The following is a 16,800-nucleotide window of genomic DNA, read 5'->3' as shown; positions in this document are numbered from 1 at the left end:
TATTAAGGCTAGTGTTGACTTCCAGGATACTCCAGCAATGGTTCAATTTGACTTTATGACAATGCCTTCGCAAAGCGTCTGACAAGCTGAAAAATCAGCTAAAATGTTTTTTTTTATTTTCCTTTTTAGACAAATTTCACGAGAGGAACTCTAAGCCCTCTTCCACTTCCAGAACAGCCAAACAACAACTAACTCTCAAAGCTGACAGATATTCCAAACATATAACACACATACAGTAAATACACAGCAATACCTGTGCATCATGTCCTAAATGTGCCAGATTTTACGACAGATATTCCAAACATATAAACAGAAATAAATGCATACCTATACTGATGTCCTAAATGTGCCAGTTTCTAGGACAGATCTACTATTTTGCACATTAAATTTTACAACCTTTTAGTTTACGATCATAACATGATGGCAACACTAAAGCAAAAAGCCGCATGTTCCACACATAACAGAAGAGATAACACCACAGTAAGCACTTCACACTTTTGTGCTGTACTTGTCTGAAATCTTGTGATCGCTTTAAGCACCGCATATATATTCTCACACTTTTTCTGCAAGGTCAACACTATCTCACAACTGGCATGGGACTAGCTAGCAACGTCTGTCTTCCTCAAGCCCTGGGCCTAGGCTCTCCAGCTCAACCAATGACAGGGCTCCCCGCAGTGATAACGACACCTGGGAGCTCGTCCCAGTGGATGCCCTGTGTTTAATCCCACCCCCGTCTCCGCCCACCCGGCTATGCAGCGACAGCACGCGGGAGCTCAGCGCCTCGCATCGACAGCCATGGCAAATCTAGAAGTGCGCCGACAGTCCTCCTCTTCCTCCTCCTCCTCCTCCTCCTCATCTACCTCCTCCCGGCGCTATAAGCACCCCGGCGACTCTGCCGGCGTCTACTGCACGAAATGTGACAGCTCCACAATATTGATCAGGCAATGAAGAAGCTGCACTGAAGTGTTAGGGGAGGTTAAATGATGCAGCCACGGGGCTCAAGCTCGAACTTTGAAGTGAGACAAAAAAAACAACGTTTTCGTATAGGAATAAACAATTCAACCAGAGCAACTCACCCAGAGCATTATCCTATGATGTTTCACAGGTTTTATAATCACCTATGCCATTATGGGTTCTATCAGATGTACTGTAAATCAAATGTACACATGTACATTCCAATGTAAATATAGATGCACATGTAAAATACTAAGTAACTGCTCAAATTTTCAGTAGCAAAATAACAGCAAATATGCACATCTGTATTTGTCCAATGACCTATGCTAATTTCATTGGATTTTCCCCAATATGAAGTAATCAGTGATATCTCCATGAATGGCGGCATATTGGGAGGAAAGTTACTCAGTTTGCAGTTGCCAAGTGACAATAAACACACTTCCTCTTCAGCCCCCCCCCCCGACTCTGACAGGTTACTTCCTGTGCCTCCTGTCAGACCACATCAGCAGTGCGCTGGCCTTTCATTGGAGCGCATCAAACGCAACCTCAATTTCATTACAATCCAACTATGTTGTCAGTGGGCTAGGAGGACGCTGAGGAAACACTGGAGACATTTCAAGGGCACGCTTTTTTATGACTTCAAACTGATTAACCTCTTTGTGCAGTTCCAGGCACACACGCCTCCCTGGCAGAAAACTGAGCCCACCTGAAAATCTTCCCTTGCACAGAAAAGCTTTCTTCCCTTTTGCTCTTTTTATGTTTGTTCTCCATGCAATGCAAGAGACTGCCGGCGAAGTTCATTTCTCCCTGGGAGTCAGGGATGGGGGGGGGGGGGGCGACTGGGGAGGAGGGGGGTGACTTAATTTGCATTGCGATCAATGGAGTGAGTCGCAGCAACACCTCCAATTAAGAGCCCCTTATCATCCCGGCAGCTTGCCTGTGCCGGCCGCATCAAGGTTCAGCCACATTTTCGGGCCTGCAAGTCAAACACACGGGTGTGGGTGTGTGTGTGTGTGTGTGTGTGTGTGTGTGTGTGTGAAGGGGGGCAGTGGGGGAGAGAGAGAAAGCAGGAGAAAGAGAGATGGCAGAGCAGTATCCACCGGCGCAGGGCCTCATCTCCTCTGGTACATTCATACCTTCTCTCTCAGGGTCTGTGTCAGCCCCAGACGCAGACACGAAGAAGGTCATGAATTAGAAATAAAGCCAGGCTCATGAAGACATGTTGTCGAGTTTCAGCCTGCCGGTAGTTTTAAAAGCAGCCTTTAAGAAACACTGTTAAATGTATAAATATATTCATGGGTTTCACTTTTTTTTTTATCATGGCTTCTTTTTTTTCATTACTTTATCTACAAGAGCCCTCTTTAAGAGAAAAAAAAAAGTGAAATAAGGGAAACATTTTCTGGGAAATGAGCTAAATCTCCTGTTCGTTTTATGTGCCGATGTGAGATAGCGTTTAACTGAATGGGCTGAGATCACTGAGGCAAAAGTCGGCAGATTTATAAGAATCCATTTTTCACCGGAGAGCGTTCATGTGCTTCACAGTATTTAAATGAAGGACTCCGCTACTGCAGCAGGAGGCTGGAATGCAGACAGGGGTTCTAATATGATTCAACAGCCTGTACATGTGTGTAGACATCAATGACATACCCACAGATACAACAACTCACCAAACACTCACACAAGTGAAGCACGGTTGCATTGAACTGAGACGCCTGCTCAAATTAAACTGATGTGGAACAGACTAACAAGAGCGGCGTTCAATCAAAGCATATGAATTATTAATTCAAATGAATCCATTCTTGTGAGCATTTTAAGATTGTCTACGAAAATGCTGTTGAGTGAATCCAATGTTTTTACAAGTGCTCAAGTATTTCTTAGTATTTCCAGTTGAGTAGATTTAGAGGGGGGGGGCTTATCCCCGCCCTGTGGTTTAGTCCACAACCATTCATGCCAGAGCTCTCTTGATGCTCTCCTGAGTCTCTCTGCCTTCCCCTTTGCGAACACTTTTCAGCTATTTTACAACATCATCAAGAGCCCCGGCCGCCAGCCGGCGAGAGACAAATTTGCCGGACGGCCATGATGTTTTATTCAGTCACAGCTGAGTTCAATTCATAACATGGGGGCCAGACTGATTCACAGTTTTAATTAAAAACCAGCTTCGGTGCCGGTGGTAACATCGTGATTTATGAAGACTCGACCCCCATCCAGTGCTTAAGTGATGACTCCAGGGAGGTCGGGGAAGAGAATGGAGGTGCCGGGGGTGCAGAATTTACCCCCACAATAACACTGCAGGGTTTGTTTCTAGTTGCCTAGTTGCCTGGTCGCACACACACAGCCTGACAGCTTCCGCAGTTTTGTTTGAACACACACACACATACACACACACACACACACACACACACACATATATACAGTATATAATACATATATATATATATATATATATACACACACACACACATAAGGGAGAATTCAATCCCATATACACTCTTAATATCAATGCAAGAGAGGGTGTATTTCAGAATATAAACGCAGGAGTTGGCAGGAAATGGCCAGCGCAGCAAATTTCACCAGGCCTGATGGAATTTGCTTTGGCCTGACAGTAATGTTGAAGTTGTGTCACTCTCTCATTTAAATCACAGCCCCGCTGAAATCCCCCGATACACACAGATTTTAATTAAAAAATGCCAGAGAGAGCGAGTGCGCCTGTGTGTGTGTGTGTGCGGGAGAGAATGGGGGGGGGAAGAGATGTCGCCTGGAGGAAGTTGGAGAGGATGGAGGAAAGCGGGAAGGAGAGGGAGCAAAGAGAAACAGAGGTGGGCAAAAGGTGGGGGGAGAGAGAGAACGAGAGTGAGAAAGATAGAAATCAAAGCAGCTGGGCATAAGTTCCATTAAAGGCAACGATCCACAGATGGGACAGAGGAGTAGGAAACACACCGAGCACACAGGCACGCACACGCACACGCACACGCACACACACACACACACACACACAGAGAGAGAGAGAGAGACTGCTCAAGCAGGAGCAGGAAACGGAGATTATCATTAGCACAAATAAAAATCTGACTCATAGGAACCCAGAGGTAAATGAAGGAGTAAGCGTGTGTTTGTCCCAAGGCTCTTCATTTGATGCTTTTTTCCCCCACCATTATCTAGTCTGGCAGAACGAAGCTATTGTTTTGTGTGTGTGTGTGTGTGTGTGTGTGTGTGTGTGTGTGTGTGTGTGTGTGTGTGTGTGTGTGTGTGTGTGTGTGATGAATATAAGCAGCTTGTGTTTATGTCTTTGTGTGTGTCTGTGAGTGAGTGTGTGTGTGTGTGTGTGTGTGTGTGTGTCTGTGTGTCTGTGTGTCTGTGTGTCTGTGTGTCTGTGTGTCTGTGTGTCTGTGTGTCTGTGTGTCTGTGTGTCTGTGTGTCTGTGTGTCTGTGTGTCTGTGTCTATGCGCTTGTGTCTGTGTGCGTGTATATGTGTGTGTCTGAGTCTGTGTCTGTATGTGTGTGTTTCCTTCTCCCAGTTTCTTCTCCACTCTGTCACTCTCTCTGATTGATTCTTTAAGCTTTGGCACAGGTTCATGATGCAGAGTAAGAGCCAAATGCTGTGCTATTACACATCCTTACACACTCCGAGAAAACAAGCACACACACTGAGACGACCCGAATGCACTTCTTCAGATCCTGGATATACACTCAGCCAAGGAGCATAGAATGCATGATGACACACACATAGGTGCACGTGCACGACGTGCACACACACACACAGACACACACACACACACACACACACACACACACCTAGATAGCTGTTATAAATAAAGATCTGTAGTTGCACACCAAACACAGACACATGCACATAAATAGTCAAACCTCTCGAAAGTACACGCATACACAATCTGACAATTTCACTGCATTCTTTACATCAGTAATCATATGCATGGGACAAATAAACACTCTTGTATCCTTGTATCCTTGCATACAATGTACAAATACAGAGAAACTCACTAACAAAAAGGCCGATGCACAGACAACTTGCCATTTGCCAGCTCCGGCCCTTGAGGAGCACAAAGTAGTCAGTACTTGGTGTTAGCCTTGGGGCATCCAGCCCCTAACACAAGATGAGCACTTTTCCACCTCACAGGGGCTGCCAAACGGACGGAGCACATGAAAGGTGCTGGACGGCTCCCCAGCAGCCCCTGTGGAGAGGTGGCCCTGTGCTGCTGGCCCTGGGCCGGCTCCAGCTCCGGCTCCAGCTCCGGCGCCAGCTCCAGCTCCAGCTCCAGCTCCAGCCCGCGGGCTCCAGTGTGCGGAGCCAGGGCAACAGCTGCACCGCAGCCTGCGCACACCTCCAGCCGGCTGCTGGAGACGCCCGTCTGACGAGGGTGTGTGTGTGTGTGTGTGTGTGTGTTGGAGGGGGGGGGGGCGGCAGGCAGGGGGATGGCAAGACAGGACAGGAGGGAAGAGGGGAGCGCTTGGCCTGAGTCACACAGTCTGGCAAGCAGCTGGGTCGCGCATGAATGCAAAATAAAAAAGTTCGAGCTCGGTTAGAAGCAGCACTACTGGTGATAGGGACAGGAGGACAGGTAGTGGCATGGGCTCGGTTAGAAGCAGCACTACTGGTGATAGGGACAGGAGGACAGGTAGTGGCATGGGCTCGGTTAGAAGCAGCACTACTGGTGATAGGGACAGGTAGTGGCACGGGCTCGGTTAGAAGCAGCACTACTGGTGACAGGGACAGGTAGTGGCACGGGCTCGGTTAGAAGCAGCACTACTGGTGATAGGGACAGGTAGTGGCACGCACGGGCTCGGTTAGAAGCAGCACTACTGGTGACAGGGACAGGTAGTGGCACGGGCTCGGTTAGAAGCAGCACTACTGGTGATAGGGACAGGTAGTGGCACGCACGGGCTCGGTTAGAAGCAGCACTACTGGTGACAGGGACAGGTAGTGGCACGGGCTCGGTTAGAAGCAGCACTACTGGTGATAGGGACAGGTAGTGGCACGGGCTCGGTTAGAAGCAGCACTACTGGTGATAGGGACAGGTAGTGGCACGGGCTCGGTTAGGAGCAGCACTACTGGTGATAGGGACAGGTATTGGCACGTGCTTCTCAGCACCGTTTTCAGAAGGAAGTGTGTTAGCGTATGCACGCGGAGTCCTCACCAGGAGCCAGTGGAGCTCTCAGAGCTGTCTGTCTGTCTGCCTGTCTCTCGAGTCCTTGCTACTTGCCATCTATGATACTTCCTGAAGCCCTACATAAGACTGCCTTTGATTTCGCTCCCCTGGCTGCATGTGTGTGAGTGTGTGTGTCTGTGTGAGTGTGTATTTGTGTGTGTGTGTGTGTGTGCGTGCGGAGCAAACACGGCACTAGTAACAAGCACATCGTTAGGGCTGGCCTCCCTGTGAGTTTGTCCTAATTGTCTCGTCTCCTCGAGAGGTGGGATTTTTTTGGTTAGTAACTGGTAATCCTCTGAGGGACTTATTTATGGCCTGAGCCTGAGCCTGGACCCCCACCATACCCCCCACCCACCCACACACACACACACACCTCTTCCACTCATCCTATCCATTTCCCCATCCCCCTTTACTCTCTCCTCTCTCTCTATCACACTTTGCCCCCCTTACCCCTCTCCCACCCCCAGTCATGGTTAATTAATTAGCAAGCTGTTCACACGCAGCGCCAACTTTAACATGGGACGAAGCCGCCGCTCACCGCTCCGCTGCTAACCGCACCGTGCGTGCGCTCAACCCTCACCGCCGGCCATGTTCAGAGAACACTTGTAGCCTCAGAAGGGTGACTCTTGTGTCGTTAAAAAAGGGCAGGCAGACAGGTAGGCAGGCCAGACCCCAGTCACCGGTCAAGTACCATATCTATTTCGGAGCGACTGTCCTACATGCTGAAAGACGACGCTGGACGCAAGTGGGTTTGCTGCGCTGCTATGTGGGGCTCTGTTTTTTTTTTTTTTTTCAGCTGAATGTGGGACAACTCTTCCACACGAGGGCCCATTGTGCTGGATATGAAGCTGAAATGCTACACTTGAGAAGAGAGAGAGAGAGAGAGAAAAAAAAACATTCACAGCCAGGTTTGGCTTTCTGGAGCATCATTTAAAAAAATAAAAAAAAACAACTGGCTCTGATGAACAAAACGTTGGACTCACTCAACACTAAAGAACAGCATCTCTCCATATAGCGAGGCGCAGCCCAAACGAAACACTGGAATACCACCACTCCCTGACTTAGCCTGGAGAACGTTGCCTGGCAGTTTAGCCGTGGTTAGGGCTTAAATACGGAACGACAGCACAGACAGTTGTGTTCCCTATAACGCTGGGGCAGGAATAAATCTGTGTACATTAATCTGAGGGAAGTGACATCCACAGTGCACACGTAGGTCTCTGCTGCTCCATAAATAATAGATGGCCAAGTGAGCTTCCCACCTCCTCCTGCACCACCCCCTCTTTAAAGCGGACTCATTACTATTTGAGCTAACTAAACCTGTTTGTCTTGAGAAAATCAATTAGAATTTGAATGGAGAGGCAGACTAGGGTCAGCATGTAAATCTGACTGACAACAGGCTATTAATTAAGTATCTGCTGCTTCCAACCGTCAAAATAACCCACTGTTTTATTAATCTACAATTATACTGGAGCCCAGAGAGATCCTACCACGATGGGAAACCGCTACTCTAAAATCAGGCCTTATTTCCTGTAGTATAAATCCACAGCTTGGCCTGGGTGGATTGCATTCCCATTTCTGTCTACTTGGTCTTTAAGACTTGCATTAGCCTGGTGGTATGGATCCCCAGCAGACTGTTCAGAGACTGCTCTCCCTCTCTCCCTCTCTCCCTCTCTCCCTCTCTCCCTCCCTCCCTCTCTCCGTGTTTTCCAGGCCTCGGCCCCAATGCTATTCCTCAGAGGTAAATAAATATATGTCTGTGTCAGCAGCAGCAGCAGCAGCGCTGGCGGCCCACACCCACGGCTTTCCGAGTGGCCTGGCTGCCACATATCAGAGCCCGTGACAGGCCGTGTGTGGCGGTCCCAGGGGGCAGGACACCGGTCTCCCCACAGAGGCGAGCGCGGGCGCGGGCACAGCCCAGGGCCATCGTCCGTCCCTCCCCTCCGCTGAAATACCGCACCAATCAATCCTCCCCTTTCCAGAGAAAATATGAATGGAGTGAACGGTTCTGTGCAAGTTCTGTGCGGTCAAGTCACCTCGGCGCTCTGTGTAGGGGAGGGTGGAGGAGTGGGGGATGTTGGCACAGGGAGCAGCAGAACGTTAGCAATGACATTTCAGTGCCGGTGGGAAAGCCGTGTGCTCAGGAAGCCAGACAGTCACTTACTTAACCTGCAGCAGGTGCGGAGCTTGTCAACTACCGACTGGTACTGTTCAGCGTTTTTCTAAATGCTTCTGTATGTCAGAACCCTCACCGATGTCTCTTCACATAGTCCTTTTGAGGTTCAAGTAGAGCAGCAATAAAACTCAGCAAAATTTACGCGACTGAGAAAGAAATACACCACGAGCCGCATTGTGCCTCTGACCGTGTCTACCTATGCTGTGTTATCACACAACAAACTTTGTCTCAGTGGCTAAGCATGGATCAGAGAGATTAAATAACACGAAGCACATTTACAGCACAGGTCCTACAGCACAGCTAAGCATTTTAGAGTTTAATAATGAAAAAAAAAGAAATCTAATGCTGAGAACATTACACATGTTCAACCTGGGGTTTGAAACTCGGTTTGCGGAGCAGTTAAGTAGGGGTTGCGTCTTAATCGGAAATGACAGCAGAGACAGAGTGTTTCCTCATAAAGCGGCAGTTTGAGTAAATCTGCGTGAATTAATCTGTGGGAGTGCCACATCAGCCACGGCGGCGCATACGGGTGGGTTTTTTTTTTTTTTTTTTTCCGGCGCTCCTCAATTATAAATGGGCTTCACACAACTCAAACGGCTCGCAACAAAACAACACGCTGCTCAGATGTTGCTTTCACTTCCAGTCAGAATCGCACCCTGCTGCCGCTGCACTTTGTGGCTCGTTTCAAGGGTACGGCGCGGCTCCGTGCATCAAGCTGTACATCACCTACACACACGTACTGGACAATACATCCCCCCTGACCATCCCCTGCCTGGTTGACCACCACCCGCCTATTTCTTTGGCTTCTCCAGAGCTGACCAATTAAGCATCAGTGCAAGGTTGCTAATTACCAGAGATGTTAAGGGGCCTTAGCTGTATAAGACAGACAATTAGACTAACAAGAGATAAATGAATGACCTTTCACCTCTGTCTGCATGAGGTGCTGACTAAGGCAGATAAGAAAAATAGACAGAGATAGATAGGAAGATACAGGGAGGGAGACAGAGAGAGATGGAGAGATACTGAGGGAGACAGAAAGATAGAGAGAGAGAGAAAGAGAGAGAGAGAGAGAGACATTTGCTCCTCTAAAACTGTTCAGCCACTTTTCCGTCGGAACTCAATGTCACTGTCGCCTCTGCACAGCAGCACCCACAGACGAAGCAGCAGGTACCAGATGTCACTGATGTAAATGATGAAAATGCAACCCGCTGGTAATGACTGGGACTCCAGGTGAGGGGTGCTCCAATCGCACCTCATGGGAAGAAACAGAATGCAAGCACAAGGTGATGGCGGCACATTGATTTCAGTTTGCAAATCAGTCAATCGCCCGTGTGGAAAACATATCAGCCAAATGGGGGGAAAATGGAATTCAGTTGGCACTGACAACTGTTAGTGCTGTGCAATTAGCACAATCCAAAAGATACACTGTGTTATCTTTCATTTTATTCATTTGAAAATGACCCGTGGGTGAAATACCCCTGCTAAGTACCCCTAAAATTCCTGTACAGCATGTATTTTCATTTTGACTCAACTCTGGAATGACGCATTTACTGTAGTTATGTCCCTCCTATCAACTTTGGAAGAAAGTGTGTGTGTGTGTGTGTGTGTGTGCGTGTGTGTGTGTGTGTGTGTGTGTGTGTGTATGATGAGGTTATATTTGTTTTTCTTGCACCCCCTCGAAAATGGGCATCATAAAAAACCAATAGCAAATGTGTTCATATGCATACTATTATACCTGACCTCACAAACAGCTATCCTTCCCTGTCCCCCCTCCCCTCCCCTATCTATGGCTCTTCCCCTCCTCCAACCTCAGAGACATGCCTAATTGCACTCTCGCTAGCCCTATCTACATACATCTACAGGGCACTTGCAGAATAATTTCTCACTGCCTTCTTCTGCCGCCCCCCCCTCTCTCTTTCTGCCTCTCTCCCTGACTCCATCTATCCATTTGTCTGCCTTTTATAATTACACATTCAAAGAAAAAATATCTCCCCTGTCTCTCTCCAACTTGCTCTCTTTCTCAGGCTGCCTCTCTGGGTTTCTGCCTTTCCCTCTTACTCCACCACACTTAAACAAAGATATAAAAGAACAGTGTCAATTATTGAATATCCTACAAAGAGAAGGAAAAAATGGCTGTTCACTTAAGACGGAGAGACTATGCCGACTGCAGTTAATTTCAGGGGCCAGCACACAGCTTATCAAGATTTAGAAAAATTGAGTGTGAAAGTCACCATAATGAGGTTGGCTGTACTATGTGTTTTTTTTTTTTGCAGCTGACTGTATTGGACATTTTCTTGATAAGGAATGCATTTGTGGTTGTTTGCTTGTGTGTATGTGTGTGTGAGCGTGTGTGTGTGTGTGTGTGTGTGTGTGTGTGCGCGTGACTGCGTGTGTGTGTGTTTGTATGCGCATGTTTTCTTATAAGCAAAATGTGGCCCTCTTATCTCAAAATGTGTGATTTCAAACAAAATAAAATGCATTTTTACACTGTGCGAGAGCAAGAAAGTTTGTTGCGTGACAGTCATAACCCAGCTGTAATTACCGAAGCCAAGAAACATTTTCAAACTCTTCCCCTGCACTCCCCATGTCCCTCTCCCATCACCGCACATCAGAAACAACCAACCGGCAGACAGGGCCCGCAGCGGCACGCTTGATACATGAGTGTGTGATGTGACGGACTACAGAGAGGCAAGAGGACTGTCGTGTGTGTGATTTGAATAAATGAGCAGCTGATAAGGATTTAAAAGGATCGATGAGCTCTTATTCTAATAGGTCTTTACATTGTTCTGGCCCTAAGCTTTCTCCATTAAAGAACACTGGGGCTATAATTGAATTCAGGACTCAAAAGACTGCTCATATGAAAAAACATTAACATTGAGAGAGAGAGAGAGAGAGGGTGGGGGGGGGGGGGTCGATGAGGATGGGGAAGTAAAGGGGAATGGGGGTGGGGGGGGGGGGGGGGGGGGGTCTGGGATAACGGAATATTACACTCCCTGAATACGACTGAGGACATTTAAGAGTAATAGTCATAGTGGTCTTCATAATACCAGTGGAATCTGCCGACGTGGCAGAGGCCGGAGAGGATGAGGCTGCAGTAATTGCATTGCCTGAGACGGTGGCAGCAGTAAAGGCTGCCACAGAGTAGCTATTAAGCAAGTACTAGTAATTACAGAGATGGCATGGCAGCAGCCGTGGTGGCGGTTTGCGTGGCGATGGCAGGTCCAGTCGCCGTGGCGACGGAGGCAGCTGCACCAGAGAGCGACAACGGCAGCAGCGGCAGCAGCAGCAGCAACAGCAGCAACAGCAGCAACAGCAGACTCCATGGTGTATCAGCATCCCGCACCGGTGCAGCCCTGGCTGTCTCTACCGCTCCCTAATCACAAGCTCCTCGGCAAACTGCCCCCCTCACACACGCGCGCACACACACACCACACACACACACACACAACCAACCTGTCACCACATTCCAGTCCCTTAAGCAGGGTCCTGCCTGATTAACGGTGCATGGAGAGAAGAAAGGGGTGGATAAAAAAAAAAGGCGATAAAAGAACAGGGGGGGAAAGTGAGGGGCGATAGCGTATGTTCAAAGTCAAAAGGAGAGAGGGTGGAGGAGGGAGGAGAAGACAGACAGAGTCTCAGTGAGGAGCCGGAATTGAGAGGGTTGCGGCGAACGAGGAGCTGTCATGATAAAGCTGACGTGTGCGCTGTGATCATGGACGCCTATGGACCTTTATGAGCGCGGCTGCCATCTCCATGTTTCATGGTCCTGATATCCTGCGGTAGCTGTGCTGCCAGGTGAGAGAGACATCTACAGCTCTTAATGCAGATCAACAGCAGAGTCAGGAACATACGTGCGCACACACACACACACACACACATGTGCCCTGCTGTGCGCACTACACCTATACATGCCTTATATAAAGCTGCGTGCAACCGGACACACACTTTGACCACAGAATCCTATCTAACAAATCCCGTAATGCCTTGATCAATATTCCCAAAGCCATGCAAATGAAGCCAATAGTCGATAGCACCTCATGCTCACACTCCTTGACATGCAATTGATCGCTGCAGGTCAGCTCCTCTGAAACCATTCCACATGGCTAACACAAGCCATGGTGCTCCCACCAAAGCCACACAGCCCAGTCCCCACATCCGCTGGGGAGGTCACCATTCTCTTGCCACTTCCCCTCCTCAGAACACATCAAGGGTTGAACTTTATCACAGAGAAACACTCATTGTCACAACCTTTTGTTCGGTTGCTTTAACATAAAATACATAGTGACCATCAAAAAATCTATATTCACTGACAGACAAGCACAATATAAGGATTATACTCTCAGTAAATTTGACCAGATTTGGAAGGTTGATTAATTTGACAGATTGCTACATTTGACTCAAAGAAGGTGGAGGGTGAACAGGAAAGAGAGCCCATGTTTTCATTCTTACCTTGTGTATTGCCAGCCAAAATCTCATCCTTGCCTCTCAGAGCTAGCATGGTGGTGTGGCCTGGGATGCCGCTCTTCCTCTCATAGCCTCAGACAGAGGGTGGACTACACAAAGGGGGGGGGGGGGGAGTGACAAAGAGGAAAATAAGATAATGGAGAACATGTACTATGCCAACACAGCCATGTTTCAAACATTTAAGGGATACAGACTGTGCTGAAAAGGCGAGGCAGTAATTGAACTATTGGAAAGTAAACAGTTTACGAAAATAATGCCTATTAGTAGGTTATGTAAAAACACAAATGCTGACGTCTTTATTATTATTATTATTGTTGTTATTGTTATTATTATCAAAACAGCTTCAAAAATGACACATTGACACTAATTATTTGGATAGAAATGAACTAGGCCTAGTAGTTAGCTCAGAGGTAACCCTCCAGTTGCCTATGCAGAATAAGTAGGCCTAACGTTAATGCTCTGTTCTTGATAAGTTTGCGCTAAGTAGGTTATCCAATTAGTTTAACTATTACCCAGATAAATAGTTAATATCAAACTTTTCAATACCAATTCGTTGTCTCGTGAATACTTACAGTTGCTGAGGGAAAGCAAAGTAGCTCGGTCGTTGAGTCTCAAGTGATTGAGATGCACGTGAGGGTTTTGGTGTTTCAGATGTTCTTTTGCAGCGCGGGTAATCCGAAGCCTCCCCTTCTATATTCAATCGCTTTGTAGTCGCGAGTCTGGAAAAGAGGAATAATGTAACACTCTTGGCATGGCTTCTTTTAACACGTCTGAAGGATACCACTGTTGAGGGTATGATGACAAGTAAGAGGCCGGCTTGTGCTTGGTAGGCCTACATGAAGCCTACCACCACGTAGCGGCCTAAGACGTTTGTGGACAGTTGTTGCTCTATGGAGCATAATCATATTCAGTGACTGATAACCCCCCTATGAATCTCCCTAGATATCATGAATAGTTGCTTTTCATTTTTCCTCTGCCATTAGTGGGTAAGTAAGTCACAAGTGTGCATTTAATCTCTTTCGCCTAATTCATTTTCTACCTGCACCTACAGTATCTACACTCATCTGCACTACAATAAAAGGAAGAGCAAGAGAAGTAAAAAATCAGTGATGTGAAACATTTCCCCAACCAGTTGGACTGATAAATGATGTTTTCTAAACTAGAATTTTACACATTTCTAAGCCCTCCCTCCCCCCCCAACTAAGACTTCACAGAGCAAGCTCAGTAGGAATGTGATGAATGCATTTGAGCAACACTAATCATGCATATGCATTTCTCAGTACTGTACATTTGCATACATGTGCAGAGTGAGATTATGCAAATGGATCCATTCAGCAAAGGGATGTTAAAGGGCATACTTTGGGTAAATAAATGATAAATTAAAATACTCTGATTACCATTTAACTGTTTCTATGGCGCAACAGATAGCACTGATCGGCATACTCCATGTGTAATACTTCAATAACCTAATAACAGTTTTTCAGAAATCAAGTCTTTAGGAATTTCTTCAGATTACAATGCATGCAGCAGACCTGTTTTACAATTATTGTGAGTGGGTGCTCAGTTAATACAGCAATGCTATAGGACCATATTTGAGCCAAATGAATTGTTAGCCTTGGAAAACCAACATTATAAATCATGACTTGCACCTTGAACCATTATGGTATTCACTTTGCAAATACCACATCTGGCACTCCCCAAAGGCAACATTAAAACAGGTTCATCAGATTCACACACACACACACACTGTGTCTCTCTCTCTCTCTCTCTCTCTCTCTCTCTCACACACTCACTCACACACACCTAAACCATATGCCATCTCTCCAAAAACAAGCCATATTCTGAAAGTCAGAATTTTGCCTGTATAGTTTCCAGAATGAAATTGTGGATTTGAGTGTCAGGTAGCCTCTAAAACGCTGTGGATCAGTTTTTACTTGTAATCCAGACGAGGGTCACAATACAGCACCGACTGTCAGCTAGAAATCCTCTTTGCCTACATGTAATTCTCTCTATACTGCTCCTCTCCAACACACCTCCCAAACCCCCTCGACCATCATAGTGTACATCGCACAAATGCATGAGTCACAAGGAAAGGGGAGCTAAGAATGTCCACTAAACAAGCGTCTGTAAATGTCAGAGCCAGACCCCCTGAGCTCTACAGCATGTCAAGCAGAGGACAGGAGAGAGGGATGAACTCCTCTTCTTACACACTGGCTCTTTATTAAATCTCTGGGGTGCAGGGGCCACGGTCTTGGGGTGAGTGTGACGGAGCAGAACGAGCAAAGGCTTTCGGTGGCATGGGGGAATGGGGGGTGGGGGACATAGATGGGGGATGGTGGTGGTATGGGGAGCTATACGCCAGTAAACACAGCTCTGGTTGCCACCACCTCTGCTTCTGGACTGAGAGGTCAGGGAGCTGTTGCCACAAGTCAGCCAGCAGACAATATGGATGTCTCAGGCCAGATAATCCCTTAAGGCTTCCTAAAATTAATACATTATTAAGAGGACAGGCTTATTGTATGGTGGTAATTACACAAATTAATTTAAGAGACAGTTCTTGTTGCTGAAAATTGGTTTGTGTAAGGCTAGTGTTTAATGCTCCATGGCCACCATCAAACTCTGAGGTGGAGTATTTCTATTTGATTGCAGATTTTAGAAAGAGCAAATTACTATGAGACGGATGAGTAGAACTTAAAATGGGTTTTAACTATATTTTCTCTTTCTTCTCTATATTTATTTAGACCAAGGAAATATTTTTGTCCTCACATACAGTTAATCAAATAAGTAATATTAGAAAACAAAAAAACATTTGTTGTAACTTGTCATAACATGTACAGTAATAAACAGCATTTTTTCATAAGATATATGACTAAATGATCTTAAGATCCATGATTGATATGATATCATTTCTTTCTCTGCTTTAACGTCATCGGAGAACAATGTAAGCTTAAATCATTTATCACAAGCTGACAGCGTGTGTAGATGACACTCATTTAGGCCACAGAGGAAGCAAAACGTTGCACCACGGTCCGCAGCTCCATCACACCCTGACAGGCTTCGACCTGTGGGAGCCTCTCTGTGGTGCGCTGGATGCTAAAGTGTCTCTGCTCAGGGTCAGTGCGAGATAGGCACTCAGTGGCGGGCCAGAGTTGTCCAGGGTGGGCTGTGACCAAACTCCCAGGTGGATCCTGCTAGCCTCTCCCTAGCGGTAACCTTGACCAAAGTGGCGCCCGGCCTATAAATCTGGAGCTTGTCAGGCAAATGATATGAGACTTAATCAGAAAAAAGGGGTCAAACGTACGCTTGCATTTTGATAGATGGGGGAGATGGATAGGGTGTGCAAGCCAGGCCAGCTCACACAGGAAGGCAGAGCTTCTGCAGCGGGTACACATACACCTTTCACACACACACACACATACCCACACAGACACACACACACACACACACACACACACACACACACACATCCATATCACAATATCCACCCAGAAAACTCTGAAATCCTGCCCATCTCCGTTCCAGACCCGTGTCAAAGTCCACTGCTAGCAGGCTATCTGACTGACACCCTCCACACAGCTGCCACAAATGAGATGCAGGACAGTTCCTGCTGCATGTCGATGCATTTTCGGTGCAATAACAACGTGTGTGCGCCCCGGATAAGCCGCAGGGAGAGGTAGGCGGAAAAGGCCAACCACACACACTGACACCCCGCGCACACAGCGCTGTGCATTAGCAGGAGTGTCTAGGACTGCACTGAGTGGGAGAGTGGGTGGGGAAGAGTAGAGGGGATAGAAATTATACATCCAAGAGCGCAGCGTTAGAGCCCATGTTCATCACGCTATATGGAGAGATATACAGGTTATATAAGTCGATTAAAGCAATAGCAAATGGGCAAAACTGCATTCAGATATAAGCTGATACAACATATAAATTCTCTCACATAGTTAGGCTATGAAATAAAGCTGATTTATTTATTTATTTATTTTGGCAAGGTAATAGTGTTTTTGTTTAATTGTCCACCAGTCACCTCATTCAACCACACACACA

At 46.9% G+C, this 16,800-nt stretch overlaps 1 protein-coding gene across 1 annotated transcript in view; it reads right to left on the bottom strand.

Moving 5' to 3' along the window:
- The window catches only part of grin2ba (glutamate receptor, ionotropic, N-methyl D-aspartate 2B, genome duplicate a), a 74,663-nt gene extending 66,623 nt beyond the window's left edge, over nt 1-8,040 (bottom strand). Inside the window, exons 1-2 of the mRNA XM_062530925.1 lie at nt 7,911-8,040; nt 5,085-5,269 (exon numbers count right to left, since the gene is read on the bottom strand). Coding sequence (XP_062386909.1) covers nt 5,085-5,269; nt 7,911-8,040 — 315 coding nt within the window. The remainder of the gene's footprint in view (nt 1-5,084; nt 5,270-7,910) is intronic.
- Nucleotides 8,041-16,800: the final 8,760 nt, after the last annotated feature.

This window comes from Sardina pilchardus, chromosome 3 (genome assembly GCF_963854185.1).
Source record: "Sardina pilchardus chromosome 3, fSarPil1.1, whole genome shotgun sequence".
NCBI lineage: Eukaryota > Metazoa > Chordata > Actinopteri > Clupeiformes > Clupeidae > Sardina > Sardina pilchardus.
The sequence above is the reverse complement of the archived record's forward strand: the minus strand, read 5'-3'. Positions and strand labels throughout refer to the sequence as shown.